The sequence below is a fragment of the Rattus norvegicus genome, chromosome 16 (genome assembly GCF_036323735.1).
Source record: "Rattus norvegicus strain BN/NHsdMcwi chromosome 16, GRCr8, whole genome shotgun sequence".
Classification (NCBI taxonomy): domain Eukaryota; kingdom Metazoa; phylum Chordata; class Mammalia; order Rodentia; family Muridae; genus Rattus; species Rattus norvegicus.
This window is the reverse complement of record NC_086034.1, coordinates 53,876,781-53,896,421: the sequence shown is the minus strand read 5'-3', so window position 1 is coordinate 53,896,421 and position 19,641 is coordinate 53,876,781. Positions and strand designations below refer to the sequence as shown.

At 43.5% G+C, this 19,641-nt stretch overlaps 1 protein-coding gene across 1 annotated transcript; it reads left to right on the top strand.

Annotated features, from left to right (window-relative positions):
- Mtnr1a (melatonin receptor 1A) lies at nucleotides 1-19,458 on the top strand. Its single transcript, NM_053676.2, is given in 2 exon segments — nucleotides 1-398; nucleotides 18,083-19,458. Coding segments are annotated over 2 exon segments (1,062 nt in total). The 5' UTR covers nucleotides 1-205; the 3' UTR covers nucleotides 18,952-19,458.
- Nucleotides 19,459-19,641: the final 183 nt, after the last annotated feature.

Below are 19,641 nucleotides of genomic sequence, written 5' to 3'. Positions count from 1 at the left end.
GAAAGGGTGTCCTGCCACCGGGAGGGGCTGGAGCGGGGTAAGGGGCAGGACCGCGAAGCAGCCATAAGGATGCAAAGTAGGCGCGGGAGGGCTCTCCCCAGCCATAAAAAGTGGCGGAGAGGGCGCAAGCAGAGCTGGGCACTTGAGGGCGCGGGGCTACAGGATGATGGCCCTGGCTGTGCTGCGGTAAGTCACCCAGGGGACCATGAAGGGCAATGTCAGCGAGCTTCTCAACGCCTCTCAGCAGGCTCCAGGCGGCGGGGAGGAAATAAGATCGCGGCCGTCGTGGCTGGCCTCTACACTGGCCTTCATCCTCATCTTTACTATCGTGGTGGACATCCTGGGCAACCTGCTGGTCATCCTGTCTGTGTATCGCAACAAGAAGCTCAGGAACGCAGGTAGGAGCTCCCGGCACCTCTCCCAGCGCTAACCCCCTTGCGGGACACTGAGAAAACTTCAGAAAGTCAGTTTCTGAGAAATGGGACTTTGGATAATTTCCCCTCCTAAAGAATAAAAGGCTACCTTCTCTTGACCCTGTCCCTCTATATGATGCCTTGTCGAAAATCATCCACAAGTCTTCAATCCTTAGGGATGTAAAACTCTGTTCCCTTCAGCACTATCTTTTTACTCTAGTTTTATGATTCGGTGATTCACTAGATAGGGTCCCTGTTGAGTAAATATTCTCAAGATGCCTTTTCAAATTAGATCTCGTCAGTTGTTTGGATTTGCATATAAATCCGTTTTCCCAACTTCTCTAAAGTATGAGAAGATGCACACGCTGCCCAGATGACAGAGGCGTTTGTGCTTTGTTGACAGATACAGTTTTCAGCTAAGAGCACCAAGTCGCAAGGTGGTATGGGAAGATGCTAAGGAGGCTGGGTTGTGCTTTTGCTCGAGTCAAGTCTGCATTTAAAACAACAAAAAAGGAAGTTGTAGTGAGAAATGCATTTGCATATAATTTGGGACTGGAGTTAATTCTGTGTTTGAGTTATACTTGGGGGGATCCCTCGAGCAATGAGCTGACCTAGTTACCTTGCATAAGAACAGCCTGGTGGTTTTTTCATGAGCTTTCCCACACCTTCAAATAGTGTCAGGTTGCTTGGATTTCTGCTCCTTTTTTGGAAGTAAACATTTGGTAGAAGGGTAGAGAGGAAGCCGTTTACTTAAACAGTTGCCCCAAATGGTATTTTTGTCCTAAACCAGGTAGTCAGTGAAAACTCAAAACCAGGCAGAGCGTGTTTCCCATTTGCCCTCGCTCCAGCAACACTTCAGGCTGTGCAAAGTGTAAGAATTAGTTTGAAGATGTCTAATAGTATGAATTCAGTTTGGCTTGGAAAATTGGGATGACTTCCTTTCGTGGATGATTGGCTTGAACTAGAATTCTGTCCTTAGAATTCAATAGCTTGGAGGTAGTGTTTATGTAGAATTGATAAAGCCCTAGGTTTGATCTCCACCACTGTAATACATGAATAGTTTATAGCTCTGAGAAGTAGGAGCCACTTTCCATGGATTGCATGGGGCTCTGAGCACCCACACAAAAAGCCCTTTAGTGTGAGTCCAAGGTCAGGGGTCAGGAGCCACTTTCCAGAGGACACAGTGGGACTCTTGAAGGCTCAGCAGTGGGTGGATCTAATTCTTGGAGTTTCTGCCAGGAGCTCACCCAACGTGCTCCATTGGTTTCCTATAAAAGGTGTTCATCTTCCTGGTGGCTTAGGAAAAATACTACAACTGTCCTACTATTTGGGACATTATGGGCTAAGTAACTTCTTGAGTGGAGTCCATATACGGCATTCCTATCACTGTACCTCACTATACAGAAGACCCTTCATGGGTTTTAATGTGCAAAACCTCACAGCATCATATTTACATAACCAGGCTGTTTGCTCAAGCACACCATCCCTGAATTCAAGCCATTTGAGGCTTTGTTAGAGAACAAATAATGATTTGGAACATAGCTAGAGATGGCTGATGACATATTATTGGATGTCTATGAAAAGTCTTAGAGGTGTTTGCTATACACCTTTAATCCCAGTACTTGGGAGGCAAAGGCAGCTGGGTCTCTACGAGTCTGAGGCCAGCCTGGTCTACATATTGAGTTCCAGGCAAACTGCGGTTACATAAGAGACCCTGTCTCAAAATAAATGTCTTAACAATTGCTCAATTTGTATATTTGTTCAATTGATTTTGTTGGTTTCAAAAATGGTGTGTGTGTGTGTGTGTGTGAGAGAGAGAGAGAGAGAGAGAGAGAGAGAGAGAGAGAGAGAGAGAGGGAGAGAAACAGCAACCTAGACCCCTAGACGAGTGGCCCAGTGGCCGCTCTTGCAGAGGACCCAGGTTCGGTTCTCAGCACTTCGATGGCAGCTCACATCCATTGGTAGCTCCAATTCCAAGAGACCCTGCAGACTCCCTGACGTGCATGGGTACCAGGCACAGTACACATACCCACATGGAAGCAAACACTCATACAAATAAAAATAAAAACATAAATCTTTTTGAAAAGGGGAAAGTTGAGAAACAGAGAGGAAAAAGTAAGGAGGCTAGCACATCTGAATTCTGAAGCAGTTCTTTCCTTCGGAAGTCTGGTGTCATTGCAGAATTATTTTCGCCCTCTTCCTTTTCTTTTTTCCGGGAAGAAATCTCTGATATTTTACTAGCCGTGGGGCTGGCCAATCACAACAGGCCAGCAACCCAGCAGACATGAGGCTGACAGACTGTCCGCTCTGCTCCCAGCAGACATGAGGCTGACAGACTGTCCGCTCTGCTCCCGTCCAGATTTTGCTAACAAGAAACGATACATCTAAAGCGGGTATAAGATTCTCACTGTATGCACTGCAACCCAGGAAATCAGTTGTGACACAATCTCCCTTTCCACATCTGTCAGACAGGGATGAAACCTACACTCTTGCCCCACACAGAGCTTTGCTGTAATTGTTGCAAGTATCAAATGAACTGATGCAAACTAAAATACTTTGAAAGGGATGGATAAAGTAACACTAAATAGGCATTTAGTCATCACCACCACCATCACCATCCCCACCACCACCATCACCACCATCACCATCACCACCATCACCACCACCATCACCATCATCATCACCATCACCACCACCACCATCACCACCACCACCATCACCATCACCATCACCATCACCATCACCATCACCATCACCATCACCATCATCATCACCATCACCACCATCACCATCACCACCCATCACCACCACCAACATCACCACCACCATCACTACCACCACCATCACCACCACCACCACCATCACCACCACCACCATCACCATCACCACCACCATCATCTGCTTTCTTTTGGTTTTGGCTTGCTAAAAAGCAGAATTGTAGCTTTCTCTGTGTACGCTATCCCTAAGTCAAACTTTTCCTAAAATGATGTCCTGCTTATTCAAAATTCAGTTATCTGTCGATGCCAGCTGTGTAGGATATAAACAAAGGGTGGGTGGGTGCGGACAGTGTGTTAGACTGCATAGCCTGCCGGCCTTTATAGAAAATTCAGAATTCTACACAGCTTCCATACTAGGGTCTCAGTGCTCATGACTATAAGCAACAGATTAGGGGAAAGGTTGTTGCCGTCAGGAGACATCACACCCACACCATGCAGACACCATCATGAATGAACTCCTGGAGAACTGAACAAGTACGTGCTTTTGTGGTGCTCGCTGCAGAGGCAGATAGACGCCCCTGCTGAGTTCAGAAAACACTGAGAGCAGCGACCTCTTTGCTCGTTATGACTTGTGTCCCTCTACGGAAGACCCATACCATCAGTATTAGTGTTAAATTTGAATGTATAGCGGGGCAAGTAAAACAGCTGTAATTGAAGGAAATGTTGCTCCTCCCCCGGAGTGACTCTCTAGCTGCATACATAGCTGGCCCCGTTCTGTGCCCTCAGTAAGCCTTTGGAAACCACCCATCTTACTCTACATCCCAAGCTCCCTTGAGAGTCGACGTGAATGAGACGGAGTAGGGAGTGAATGTCATGTCAGGGACAGTGTGAAAGCAAAAAATATGAGCTCTACATCTCTCAGAATCCCGAATCCCAAGACGAAGCAGTTGAGGATCAAAGACGGTGAACGTGTGTGGTTTCCTTATCTACTCCATGAACAGGACAGTAGAAGGAGCGTTATGTAGCATTCACAGTTTGTTCTTGCTTTAATTTTCTGGTCTTGAACTAGTGGGCTTCAGTGATAACTCCCCTCCCTTCCCTCCACAGAGTAGCTGGGATGGCAGGTGGGTGTCTTGCTGTCTTCTCACTCAGCATCTGCTCTGTATTAGACAGCATAAATAGCCGGGAGAAGATTTAAAGTGCACAGGCAGATGTGTCGAGTTTCTAGCAGATATCCTGCCACTTGATGTAAGGAACCTGAGCATCTGTGGAGTTGGGCACCACAGGGTCCATGGAACAAATCTGTGTGGTTACCAAGGGAGAGCGGTACAGGAGCATGGATTTCTCTTCAGTCATAGATCCTAATGAGGATGGTGGTGTCAGGTAACATCGGGAAGAGTGGGACTTGCTGAAGCCAGGGGCCCAGAGCCTGTGCAATGAGGTTATTGATAATATCTCTTCTGTGAGGAAGATCTGTCAGGCTCTTTCCCAGTTCTGATGTCCTTTGATTCCCTGATGTGTATCTTTGGTAAGACAGCCAACTTATCATGTTAGCAGGCTGCCATATCAGATACACCCCTCTCTGCTGAAAAAAACAAATGACCCCTTAATGCTACCCACTCTGCCTTTCAAGGAACATTTATGTGTTTTTAAAATCCCTTGGTCTTTCCCTATTTGAGAGAAGCTGACCACAGAGGGTCACTAAGCTTTCTTCAGTGGATGCTCTCTGGTAGAGAAACTATGGACGAGCTTTAGTAGCATCAGTTGGGGTCTCTGATGATGAGCTAAGGGTGGATATGAGGGACCAATTCTCCTGACTTCACCAACTTTGCTGGTTTTGGTTGGGCCAAGGGGAGAGAAGAGAAGTGTCATGACTCTCTATCAGGATGCGTTCACTGGAGAGGACAGCCTCTGTCTGTGGCCAGCTTTGTCTTTCAGTTTATGACAATGTTCGAGAAGAAAACGGCAGAGTTGAAGTTTATGTAGTAGCACATGGCCCTCAGCTCTATGCCAAGGATAATGAAAACCAGCACATTCCCCATTAGAAGAATTCACAAACTAAAGAATGAGGTGTTATCTTCTGTTGCATTGACTCAGTGTGCCTGTATTAAGGTCATAAGACTGGCTTGTCACATTGGTTACTAGTGATTCCAACACCAGTGCTCTGTGAGATCTTTGAAAACAACACCAGACATCAAAATACAATACACACACACCAGATAATTTGGGGGAAAAAAACTGAAGAGAAATTTATTTAAAAATAACAGATAGCTGGGAAAAAAGTTTAAATCATCTTACGCTTTCAGAAGTGTTTTTCACAAAAATGGATTTTGCGTCTTGTATTTTCTCACCGTGAATGTTGTGGTGGGCACCAATTATAAGAGAATCAGAGTATTAGTAAAAACAAATCCAGCTTCTGGGATGAACTGAAAGCAGCAGGCTGAGCCAGTTTCTCAATATATCACTAATCTAAACTTGGGGTAAAACTTTCTTCTTGCTGTGACCTGTAATTGGTTTAACAAAAACAATGGTGGCCATTGTTGATTGATTATTTCTGCCTAGAATCAAATAATTTATTACATATAATATATATCTGACCAACGCCAACAATGATATGACTTTGGGAATTTTAAAAGCTATGTAGAATAATCTGTGTTAAAAGACATTTCCAAGCTTGAGAAAATTAGAACAAGAAACTAATAAAATTGCATTTTGCCATACTTTTCACAGAATAGCATATTTTGGTCTGGTTTCCACTTATTTTCCCATGTAGCAAATCTGGCCTCTAACACTCCATAACTAAACGCATAGCACAGACTGCAGTTTTCAAAGCACTCGCCCACAGTTCATTCGTCTGCAGCACCGTCTCTCCAGGCAGCTGAGAAAACGTAGAGCCCAAATTCACAGCCAAGGAAACGGTTTTCCTTATTGTAGAACACAGACAACTCAGCACGGGACAATGCAAAACAAACAAACAAACAAAAACAAAAAAACCAAAAACAAAAAACAGGAATTAAAGTCAGAGGATCCAAGTTGAGTCTCATGGCTACCTTTGTGTGTAGTTTCTCTCAGGGATGAAGCACACAGGTCCTCCATCTAGTCAGTAGGGCTAATGCTATTCTCTCACAGCACAACCTAGGAAGACAAAGTTAGAATCCGCCTCCCCGTGGTCTTCCCCACATGGCTGTGTATTTGCCTGCCATTTTTTTACTTTACATACATAACAGTATTACAGTATGTCTATAATGCACTCGATAATTAGTTCTGTTTGGTTTGTCTTTATTTTTTTAATGTTGATTTAACTTTTAAGTATTCTATCTGAAAACAAATAGAAAATACAAAGTAGTAAAAAGCAAAATCAGCCAGGAATGGAAGGGTTGGGAACTACGTCAGTTATGTTTGGTTTTGCTATGACAAAATACCAGTTCAAGTTTTTACTTATGTGGGAAGAGTCATTGTGGCTTATGGTTTCAAAGAGCCCAGTCCGTGGTCACTTTGACCCATGTTTTGGGAAGATCATCAGAGTAGCAGGATCACTTCCTTGCAAACAGGAACAAAGACGCTAGTGTATAGCAAGGGGCCATAGATAACATATCCCTAAGGTCTTGTGACTCAGTAGCATGCTTCTTCCTGCCAGGTTTCTCCTCTTAATGTTTCCATACCCTCATAGCTCATATGTCTGTGGAGACTTCTGCAAACTCTGGCTCATAGGAAGCCTATGATCCCTATATATTGTTTGTTAAACATCTTGCACATTAAAATCTTCTTCAAAGGGACTTCCATCATCCTTCAACATGGAACAGGTTCTATGTGCCCCTGCGCTCCCCTGTGTCATGATAACAACTGCCATGATAACCAATTTTGTGACTGGTTAATGCTATGGTTGCTTGTGTGTATCTCTGCCCCTCAGTTAACACTGGGACCTCCTGGTTAGGCAAGAAGGGAAGGGTAACTTGAGATGATGATGATGGAGGAGTTATGGGATTAAGAGCAGGAATGGAGACGGCTACAGTGATGCAGATATCTCATATGCCAATTGTTTAGTATTAAAATGTATTATATATCTATTATAATCCTTATATATGTATATGAACATGTTCAACCAAATATTCCAGAATTTGAGAGCCTGGACAGGTAGCCCCTCAGTTAAGAGCATGTAAGTCTTGCAGAGGATCTAAGTTCAATTCCAACTACCCATGTTGGCTCACAACCACCTGTAACTCCAGGTCCAGGGGATTTGAATCCCTTTATTGGCCTACACAGGTACCTGTACTCAAGTGCCCAAGCCCCCTCTCTATCTATCTATTATCTATTATCCATCCATCCATCTATCTATCTATCTATCTATCTATGAACAAAAATACATATTTTATTAAGAAATACCAGAATGTGTAAATGAATTTCTTAACTATATAACTGAAGTATATAATCTATAAGACTATTTAAAATAAAGATTTGTCATTAATTCTGTTTTAAAAAACACCTAGAAAACTCTCCAAGGATTCTGCACGATCACTACCTTTTACTTTAAGGGAAAGAGTGGAAGAACATAAAGTCTGTTCGGGTTCAGTCCAACTCAGTTTTTAAGTTGCAGATTTACAGAACACCGTATCACCTACTGAATTGCCTGCTGAGTGAGAAAACTTGTGCATCTCTCAATACTTATTTATAAGTAATGAGATATGAGTCAAAGGGATGCATAGGCAAACACTGATTTAAAAAGACTAGCTGTGTTGATTTTTCTTCCTTCCCTGTGTGTAGAATGTGAGGCTGGCAGAGAGATCCTGCCCTCTAAAACAGAAACACACACGCTCTCTTAGGCTTTCTAGACCATCAAAGATGCACTCAGTGCACACTCCTTAAACGTAGATTGGTGCACGTGCATTTCGTCTACTCCACTCTGCAAAGGCAGCTCTCCAAATAGGTTAGCCAAACAAGTTGACTCACAAGAGAGAACTGGAATCTTAGAAACTTTCAGTGAACTTTAATAGTTTTGCAGACAAGATAAGCTTTTCAATTTTTATGGTTGAGATTTCAAACACACGCCCTCCCCCCTCCCCGAGATGCACATTTATGACAATCAAATTGAAGGGTTACCCTCAAAGGAAAGGACAGGAAAGAGTGCTGAATAGTAGTCAAATTATTCCAGGTAATTGGAGTTGCTAACACGCACGGCTGGGAAGGATGCTTACCTGCCTTGATATTGAGCTGTCTGGGTGTTGATTGAATTGAATATTCATTTGGATAAATATTCATTGTATTCCTACAGCGCAAGCTAGAATATGGTTGACTGTTAAACACTTGACAGTGCGTCAGAGTAAAGGACTCTGTTCTAGATTTGTGTAAAGCAAGCACCTAGAGAAGAGATAGCTCAGTGAGTCAGACACTCACTGCACACTCATGAGGATGTTAGTTCAAATCTCCTAATGCTGACGTAATTCTTGGACATGGCCACACATGCCACTCAAACATTGGGAAGTAGGGACAGGCAGACTTTAGGAGCTTGCTACTCAGTCAGCCCAGCTGACACAGTGATGCACAGGATCAGTGAGTGACCCCGTCTCAAGGGAATAAGGGAGGGAGTGACAGAGGACCCAATGTCCTTCTGTGGCTTCCGCACACAGGAAAAATGGACATACATGTGCACACGTCTCACAGATACCTATAAACACATAGCAATGAATACAAAGAATCATAGAACATCTTTAAATTCTTTTTTAAAGATTTATTTATTTTATGTATACACATAAAATATATATATATATATATGTATGTAATGACACTGTACACTGTCACTGTCTTCAGACACACCAGAAGAGGGCATTGGGTCCTCTTATAGACGGTTGTGAGTCACCATGTAGTTACTGGGAATTGAATTCAGGACCTCAGCCAGAGGGGTCAGTGCTCTTAACAACTGAGCCACTCTCCAGCCCACATCTTTAAATTCTTTTAAAAAAAAATTGACACCTACTTTCAAAGATATGTCTCTCAAGTACCCTAAAGTTTTGTTCACTTTATTTTCAGATAAAAGCAAGGCAAAATTGAAATCATTATATTATTTGTGATTTTAAGTGAACTAAGCTAGACAAAGGACAAGTGCCTTAGAGAGAGGGGTGGTACGGGTTGATCAATGGGGCCTGAGTGACAGAGAGTCAAAAGACGGTCTGGTCTGCTAGCTCAATGTACGTGATTAGGAACAGAGGTTGTGTGCTGTGTATCTCCAAATACCAGAAAAAGGGCATTGGGAAGTTTTTATCACAAAGCAAGGGTGTATCTTTGGGTAAATGGAGACAGATACACAGTGTGTAATGTGAATTCCATTCATCACAAGCTGTCTCTTCAATTTGCATAGTTTTCGTCTTTATGCAATCATTGAAAATATTTTATTTAATAGATATATAAGAACAAAGCATAAATAAAGATATAGGAATCAAAACATGTTAACATAGCAGAACAATTTCTTGGCTCAAAGAGGCCAGAAGACTGTTGATCCCTTGGAACGGGAGTTGCAGGTAGCTGTTGGCTGCTAGGTGGGTTCTTCAGACTGAGCTCAGGTCTTCTGCAAGAGCAATAAGCATTTTTGCCACTGAGCCATCCATCTCTGCAGTCTCTTAAAAGCCCCTTCTATGGAAATCTTACTTCACACTGTTTTATTGCTAGTTTTTTATCTTCCATGCCCTAGCCTTGATTTAATTTTATTTTTTTTTTCTTTTTCTTTTTTTCTTTTTTGGAGCTGGGGACCGAACCCAGGGTCTTGAGCTTGCCAGGCAAGTGCTCTACCACTGAGCTAAGTCCCCAACCCCTTAATTTTAATATGTAAATAGGCATTTTTCTTCCTGTAAATTATGAGGGTGATTCTGTTTGGGATTTAGCAACTTAGAGCTATTATTTAGTATAATTAATTTCTTTATTTAACCTGGTCTTTTAACGAAAAGATTCAAAATTAGGGAGAAGAAGATAAGGACGCAAAGACCACCGCCTTTTATGGAGTTAATGCTATTTCCATCATCCTTTGTTAGTGTGGTTGAAATATTACCTTTTTGTTTCAAAACGTTCAACCCAATTCTTGAATGGGAATAATAGGCAGATCTCAGTAATTTGTTATCCTCTAAAGGAAAAAAGGCTGAAACATAATGTCAATATTTTATATTCCCTCCGAACTGTCTTTCTGAGACAAGTGTAGCCAAGTGCAGAAATTACACAGGGGTTTTCGGAGGATTTAACGGCCACTGAGATCTAGAGTGTACCAGGAGGGTGTGCACTTTGCTTTATTTTAAAGGGATTGACTGTTCCTCAGTCTATTTTGTTGTATGTGTGTTATAGTTATGGCAAGTGAGGCACTCTCTAACTTCCTCTCCATCAGCAGACATCAGATGGGGAGACAGGGACGCCACGAAAGAGACTGAAGATCTGGATGCCACAGAGGCAGGAGGATAGCGAACTCAGATGGATACAGTGCAGCATACAAATGTGATATTACATGAAGGCTATGATGTGGACAGCGTGCACAAACCCTGTTTTCCAAGGACAGGGTAGCATATAAGCAGTGTGTTAGGCAACCGTGGGAGAGGCTGAGAAGTGGGTGGGCAAGAAGGTCACCGCGTGCTAAAGAGAAGTTCACATAGTATGTGGAGAGTGGGTAGCGTCCTGATATGGGTAGAAAGTAGATTAGAAATGGACTGGAAGGAAGGAGGCTGTGCCGAGGCCAGCTTTGCTTGAGCATGTAGGTGAAAAGGCCGGTTGGCAGCAGCAGGAGTAGCGTTTAAGATAGTGGGGGTAGGCCCATTACTGTGGGATCATCAGCCTCAGCAGATCTGGGTTTCAGACAAGACGTCCTGCAAAACAGAACACATGGTTCCCATCAAGGGGAACAGAAGTGAGAACCGAGTATTCACCCAAGGCAAAGCGCAGTTCATACACTCGCTCGGTCCTCACCAGTGCCACTTTCATCTCGGTTTATGATAGGGCAAGGCACTGGAGGCTCTGGGAACTCTGAATTACCAGAGTTAAGATGAACGGAGAACGGAGAACGCTAGGCCGTGAATCCAGGTGGAAACTCGTTTCTATACTTGGGATTCAGATTGCATCTAGGCTGGGCTCAGTGTTCATGAGAGCCACAGGAGGAATCCTGGATTACACTGTTTGAGAGGGGCACCACTTCTGTGTGAGCGTGCGTGCTTCTGAGTTGCTTTGCAGGGGGCATGGCCACACCCAGAGAGGAGGAAAGGAGCAGAGATCAATGCCAAGAATCATTTCGACTCTATCTTTCTCCCTACTAAGTTTGATTAGTTTATGTGAGCGACTAAAGTAAGAAGTTTCTCATTTTCCACCAGGAAGCCGGTGGCTTTCTTACAGAACCACCTGAAGTCATCACAGAACTGCGGGGCCGTCTCAAGTTCTTGAACATTGTCATAAACTGAATGACAAGGCTGGTGGCCCACTGAGGCTGTTCCTCTCCATCCTGATAGAGAGAGTCATGACCATTCTAATCTCTCCCCTCGGTCCAATCATAACCAGCAAAGTTTGCTAAGTTAGAAGAATCAAGCCCTCATACCAACCCTTAGCTCATCATCAGAGCCCCCAATCGATGCTACTAAACTTTGCCCACAGTTTCTCTATCAGAGAGCATCCCACCGAAGAAAGCTTAGTGATTCTGCGTGGTCAGCTGCTTCGTCCTCTCTCAAGTAGGGAAGCCTTGAGGGGTTTTTTAAGCACATAAATGTTCCTTGAAAGTCAGAGCGGATAGCATTAAGGGATTTTTTTTTCCATCAGAGAGAGGTATATATGAGATGGCAGCCTGCTAACTTAGGATAAGTTGGCTGTCTTTTCCAAAACACGCATCAGGAAATCAAATGATATCGGTACCGGCAAGAGCCTGTCAGATCTTCCTTATTAAAGAGGTGTTACATAAACTTAAGTCTGAGAGCTGATCTGTCGTGGTTAAGCTGGGGTTTGACAGGGGTTCCCTAAGATGGCCAAGAAAACAACACACGGCAAGGAAGGGAGTTAGCAAGGATGGGATCTCGGGTAAAGCCTGGGCCTAGCTTAATCTACAGCTCGAAGCCTCTGTGCACAAACCCATTCACAGCTCTGACCTTGCTTGTGTCTCCCTCTATCAATCAGCCATCGGTCACCGAGGGCCATCTCTGGGGAACCAAACCATTGCGAGTCTATAGGGAGCATATGAGTCTCAGATATTTCAGAGAGAAACAGGGCCTCTTGACAAAGAGGATCTGAGACAGGCACTAGCAGCAACCCTGGTAAGGCTTAGTCAGACGGAGCTTACCGCTGAGCTTCTGCAGCCAACGTTTTGAAAAGAGCACATGGGAGAAAACCAGCTCTCTTCATATTACAGTGAATACAGGTTGTCATGGTGAAAGGGTTAATGTGACAATTTTAAGGGCAAAAGCCTAAAGTTCAGGCCACAACAGCTGTGTCAGCATGGTAACTCCACCATGTGATACAGAAGCCGTTATCCAAAGGCAAACCAGAATGAGGTTTGCATGGGACATATTTCTCTTAAGCAACAAAGTGACTAACGAACCATTAAAAATCTGGCCCGCATCAGAGAAAGGACTGAAAGAGCTGAAGGGGCTTGAGACCCCATATGAACAACAATGCCAACCAACCAGAGCTTCTAGGAACTAAGCCACTACCCAAAGACTATACATGGACTGACCCTGGGCTCCAACCTCATAGGTAGCAATGAATAGCCTAGTAAGAGCACCAGTGGAAGGGGAAGCCCTTGGTCCTGCCAAGACTGAACCCCCAGTGAACGCGATTCTTAGAGGGAGGGCGGTAATGGGGGGAGGATGGGGAAGGGAACAACCATATAGAAGGGGAAGGGGAGGATTTTGGGGATGTTGGCCTGGAAACCAGGAAATGGAATAACATTTGAAATGTAAATAAGAAATACCCAATTTAATAAAGATGAAAAAAAAATCTGGTCCATGACAGGACATTCTTAAAGTCTCATCCAGCTGACTTCATAGCGGAGCTACGTCAGTGTCTACGAACCACTTCAAAGTCCCAAGAATGAAAAGTACAGTGAACACCTCATTCTCCTCTTCTGTGTCAAGTAAAAAAAAAACTTTTGTGACTCATGCTGATCCAAGACTGTATGGGGAAGAGAATTCTGGAAACATTGTTTGAATTTGCCTCAAGTGACTAGCAGCATCAAAACAGTAGATTCCCCTCACGGTGCTTTGACAGGTAGATACTTATTTTAGTCAAAAAGTAACTTCCTATTAAAGAAGATACCGAAATGACGCCTGACAAAATGTCACTGTTCTTCTGAAAACTGGAGCATAGGAACTCTCTTCCCCTACCACAGTCACATTCTAATCCATCTTTATGTGAGTTTCATTATTTTTCCAGTCGAATCACGGTCGTCATTTACACCCTACAGTTTACTGAGATACAAGCTTCACTTCTACTGCAAACTGGATGGCAGGCCAATATCCTAAGGGAAGAGAAAACAACGGCCAGTGGCATCACAACGTGGTAAACGAGAAATGGTCATAATTATTTTAGTGCTCATCTCCGCAGTTGGTCACGTGATCATTATGAATAGTTTTGAGTGCTATCCACCCCCCCCCCCATTTTTCTCTTCCTTCCACAAACTGTGGTCCCTTGCCTGTTCGGGTGGCTCATATATTTACTTCTAAATCTCTGGGAAATTGATATTTCTACCTGATTTGGGCTATTTTAGCTTTCTATTGGATTTATTTGCAGGATCTGGGAGTGCTAAAACTTCCTAGGCTTTCTTGCCTTTAAGGTATACTTTATGAGTATTATTGTATAACAACGACCTGTCTTCCCTCTTAATAATTAAGACCAATTGCAGTAATAGTACCACCCCCCCACACTCATCCATTGATTCACTGAAACGAAGAACCTGAAGTATATAAGTGTCAGTTTGTATTTCCAGTTTAACCATGGCTCATCTGCTGAAGTCTTCCTCAGAACTAAGATTTAACCTATCCAGGCTCCCTGGGCTTTGCCATTACAGCACGATGTGTTTGGTGATCTCTTCAGGTGTTGGGTCAGGTTGGTATGTCGGGTGCATATGGCCTGTGGGCTGCAGGTTGACAGCTTGCTAAGCCAAAGGAACCTAAAGTTGCAAGGACAGGAAGCAGGCAGTTGGTAAGGAGTCTCTAGGGTGGTTGTGAGAGGAAAAACTAAAACATCCATTCTTGATTTGATGACAGTGAATCTTTGGTATGAGGTTAATGACATTGTGACACAGGAATCCCATCCCAGGATATGGAACATGGGGTGATGCAGTTGGTTTTAAAATGAACCTTCGAAACCAATATTCTAAGACAGGAAACATAACAGGTTCAGTGAATTCCAGAAGCACAGTTCCATTATTGAACAACAAATCCCTTAGTTTGAACCATGCTGTGAGAAATTTCATCGTGGTGGACAAGGCATTCTGTCAGGGAACACCATTCACTTTCGTTAAAGTCAGAACAAAGTCTCTGCTACCCCAGTAATCCCAGGAGTAACAAGGGGAGGAGACCCGAGCCTGGGCCCAGTTAGGAGGGGGAAGGAGGGGTATCTCTGCCTCTCCTTCTCCAAGAGCAGATTTTTGACGGTTGTTTGTATCCTTAGGTTTTCTCCATGTTAGACTGTATTACAGAGAGCGTGTGCCTGCTCCTCGTGCCTGTATCTCAAGCAGCGTGCATAGCGAGTTTTGCTTGCGTTTGGCCATGCAAATTATATTATTTCCTCTGACAACTAAAACACAGCTTTGTTTCAAAGTCCTGTTTTCATTAATTCCAATTAAAGAAAGAAAGGTGCAAAGCGCTCACGCTGTGAGAAACACATGGAAAGCTTTCAGAAAAATTACCATTAAAGAGATTTCTTTGTGTGACTGTGGTGCATATGTGCATATGTTTTTTTGTGTGTTTAGTATGTGTGTGCATATGTATGCATAGGTGTATGTATATGTATGCATGTATAACACGTGTGTGTGTGTGTGTGTGTGTGTGTGTGTGTGTGTTGGCCACAGGAAAGCATTGACCACCGTAGTTTTTGAGACACAGTCTTCCAGTGAACCCAGAGCTCCACTCCTCTAGCATTGGGAGTGTGTGTGTGTGTGTGTGTGTGTCCATGCCTGGCATTTGACCTGGGTCTGGGGGTTATTAGCTCAGGTCCTCCTAAAGCAGTCACTTTAGTTGCTGTTCTGTCTCCCCAGATTCTTTAAAAGTCAGTCCTTTAAAAGCTGGTGATAGAGTTGCAATTAAGGGGTTAATGGTAAATTATTTTTCTCCACAGGTAATTTTAAATTACAAGCAAAATACCTGAATTCTGGAGTCGGTGCATTTTAGCGCAAAGTATTTAATAGTGCAAAATGATGTGTTATGTGTGGTGTTCAGCTGCACACTGAAGTAGGACCAGAAAAGTGCATTTAACCCAGAATGTCATGTGGTAAATGGCTTCGTATAGATTTACTTTTAAAGAGCTTAAAATTCAAACCACAGACCTTGTCACAGTTGCTTGGATTTTTTTTTTTTTTTGGTGGCTTTGATCCTTCTTGTCATTTACAGATATTATGCCTTATTATTATTCAACTAACTGCATTGATTAAATCATTAACTTAATTCTTGAATTAATTTCAATTAATGTTTGGGAAATACAAATGTTTGGGGAGGGGAAATAAGCCAGAGATTTTATGTATATGTGTCTGTCAGGTAGCTTTGTCTCTTCCTGCTGGGATGTTTGTGTGTGTTTTTAGGGGATTCATGGAAGGAGCTTCCGTCCTTCCTTCCTTCTGTCTTCCTTCTTGCCTGCCTGCCTTCTTGCCTCCTTCCTTCCTTCCTTCCTTCCCTCCCTCCCTCCTTCCTTCCTTCCTTCCTTCCTTCCTTCCTTCCTTCCTTCCTTCCTTCCTTCCAGAACACTGCTAGGTAGGAACACTATATCCGTTAGTCACAACCATTGACATTTTAAAAACATTTATTCTTCTGGGGGGGTTGGAGGTGAGTATGGTATACATGTGTGGGTATGTGCACATGTGTTCAGAGTGTGCATGTGTGTTCGCTCTTGTGGAGGCCAAAGGTTGACGCTGAGTGTCTTCTCCCAGTTTCCTCCTTAGTCTTTGAAGCAGGGTTTCTCCTGACCCGGAGCTAATCTGTGGGCTGGAGTGAATGGACGATCAATGCGCTCCAGTGCCCACCTACCTCTGTTTTCCCGTTACATCGATTACAGGTGTGACCTACCATGCCTCATTCTCCACATGGGCACGGGGGATTCAGAGTTGGGTCCTTGTGCTCATGGGTCAAGCCTTTTCCACCTGAGCCTATGAGGTCATGCCCTCTAGCCTCAACCCTGTGCCATTCCACATAGGTTACTATTCTATCCACTCTTCCAGGCAGACATCAAACTTGCTCTTGATTTTGTTACAGTTCTCTTTCCTGTCTGTCCCTACACAGCACCCCAGAACCCTTCCTATGCATCTGTGAAGCTCTTATCAAATGGAATGTATTTTAACCTATTTAAAATTCACAGCAGTATGAATAAAATAATTCTGACATCTTCAAAGAGGGGGCTTCTCATCTCTGGTTGGGCAAATAAGAAAAGGAGGTGGATGTGTCTGCTTTGGATGGGCTTGGGAAAAAATTAATCAAAATTTCAAAACTGGGTTGAGGAGCCATTTTAAAAGGGAAAGGGATGTTAAAAATGAAGCCTTTATAAAAACCCTCAAAAGGAAAGAGTGTAAAGGTAGGATGTCTCATAAATTCAGCTAGAGTTCTTTTTTATACACTGAAAATGAGTCCAGTTATGACATCAGTGCAGATGATTACACTTATTGGGAATATGTGGGATTTAATGCTCTCATCTTAAGCTATTCATAAATACAGGAGAAGTCCTATCTCTCGTTCTGCCAGAAATGGCCGACTTTTATATGAGTTGGAGACAGTGTAAGTGCTTGGCATAAACAGCGTCACCTAAGGCTCCCTTGACTGTAGGAGGGAGACACTATCACGCACCTCGGTATCACAGAAGAGGAAATGGAAACTGGACAAAGTGAAACGACCAGGTCGAGTTTCATAGCCAGTGAGGGATGATGCCAGCATTCGAATCCAGAAACTGAGGGTGGCACCCTTCCCTCTTGGGACAAAGGTAGAATAGCCTCCAACCTCAGAAGCTAGAGGGCCTTTGAAGAACTAAAGAGATCAAAGTCCTTGAATTTAAGGAAGCCATCTGAGGCTGACATGCGAGATAGGGCGATATCACACTTCTCACATGCCATCCCAAAGGAAGTCATGAAAGTTTGATGACCTTGAGACTTTTTAAAAGAAGGGAAACTAGTCTGAAATTCAATGTTTTGAGATATGGAATGTTCAGGAGACACAGAAATTCTTAAAATGGACCTGACTGAACAAAAGCAGTGTTTGCACTTCTTGGTGGCATTTATTTAACTTATTATCTCTCAATATCTATGGTTTTGGGTCATGCAAGTTGTAGAAATAGTTCTTTCTCTCTTGCTTTGTCTCTCTCCCTCTTTCTCTCCACCTCTTTCCCCCTCCCTCCTTTCCTTCCTTTAGCATATGGAAGTATGTATGCTGTATGAACATACATACTTGCACGCTTGTATGGGTGTATGCTCATGTGTGTTCATGAGTGTGAGGGTGGGGCTTGATACGGGGTGTCTTCTTTAGTCACTGTACAACTTATTCATTGAGACAGAACTCAGAGCTTGCCACTGGCTAGCTTGCTTGCTCTGGGCTTCCCATGTCTACACCTCACTTGCACTGGGACTACAGGCAAGCATCCAAGCCCATGGTGCTTTTGAATGGGTAAGGAGAATCCAATCTCCAGTGTTCAAGCTTGCACGGCAAGTTGCCCTGGCTATCTTTCTAACCTCCCTTTCTTTAGCATACGCTCAATGATGCAGTGTGTGCCATACTGGTGTTAACCTGTGTTTTCTGCATCTTTCTCTCTCAGGGAATATATTTGTGGTGAGTTTAGCTGTGGCAGACCTCGTGGTGGCTATTTACCCATTTCCCTTGGCGCTGACGTCTATACTTAACAATGGATGGAACCTGGGATATCTGCATTGTCAAGTTAGTGCCTTCCTAATGGGCCTGAGTGTCATTGGCTCGGTATTCAACATCACCGGGATCGCTATGAACCGCTACTGCTACATTTGCCACAGTCTCAAGTATGATAGGATATACAGTAACAAGAATTCCCTGTGCTACGTGTTCCTGATATGGACACTGACACTCATAGCCATCATGCCCAACCTGCAAACCGGAACTCTCCAGTACGACCCCCGGATCTACTCCTGTACCTTCACCCAGTCCGTCAGCTCGGCGTACACGATTGCCCTGGTGGTTTTCCATTTCGTAGTTCCAATGATTATTGTCACTTTCTGCTACTTAAGGATATGGATCCTGGTTCTTCAGGTCAGACGGAGGGTGAAACCGGACAGCAAACCCAAACTGAAGCCGCAGGACTTCAGGAACTTTGTCACCATGTTTGTAGTTTTTGTACTTTTTGCCCTGTGCTGGGCCCCACTCAACTTCATAGGTCTTATTGTGGCCTCAGATCCGGCCGCCATGGCCCCCAGGATCCCGGAGTGGCTCTTCGTGGCTAGTTACTACCTGGCGTATTTCAACAGCTGCCTCAACGCAATCATATACGGACTACTGAACCAAAATTTCAGAAAGGAGTACAAGAGGATTATCATCTCACTGTGCACAGCTAAGATGTTCTTTGTGGACAGTTCAAATGATGCAGCAGATAAGATTAAATGTAAGCCCTCTCCACTAATAACCAATAATAATTTAATAAAGGTGGACTCTGTTTAAAAAAGCCAGTGGTGCCAGCAGGTTACGCTCGCTGGTTGGGGTCTTACTGCTTTCTCTTGTCTAGAAATCAATCTATCCATCTTGAAGCTCTTAAGAGTTGCCAGCATAGTGTTGGAGCGGACCTCCTGTCTGCCCTTTAATCAGATCTTCAGTATCAAGGGGAATACTGAACACGCACAAAGGTATATGTGCAGACTCTCATCTCTGGGTGACCAGGTCTTAGGGGCCCACACTTAGCATTACAATAACATAGCAACACACCAAAGCTGAACAAAATGTGAGATGAATTCAAGAGAGGCCGTGGGCACCTTTCTTTTGTTGCAAACAAGTGATACAGGGTGTTTATTCTTACCTGTGGCTGAATTAAAATAGTCAGAAAAACTCACATGGACATATATTTCTTTTTATTGGCCCCCTTAACAATGCAGTGTAATGTACTAGACATTATATGTAACCCAGCAATGGTTTAAAGAACTGTATTGTGAAGTTATATGTTTGTTATATACGAATACTGCCTCGTTTTCTGTTATTTGAGTGTCTTCAGGATTTCATATATTTGGTGCCAGGGATTCTGGAACTAGTCCCCAACAGATACTGAGGGATGACAGTAATTTCTTTCTCCTCACATCTTCAAATAGTTCTCTAACAGGAAGAGAAAAAAAGATTGGTATGTTCGATTTGTAAATGAGT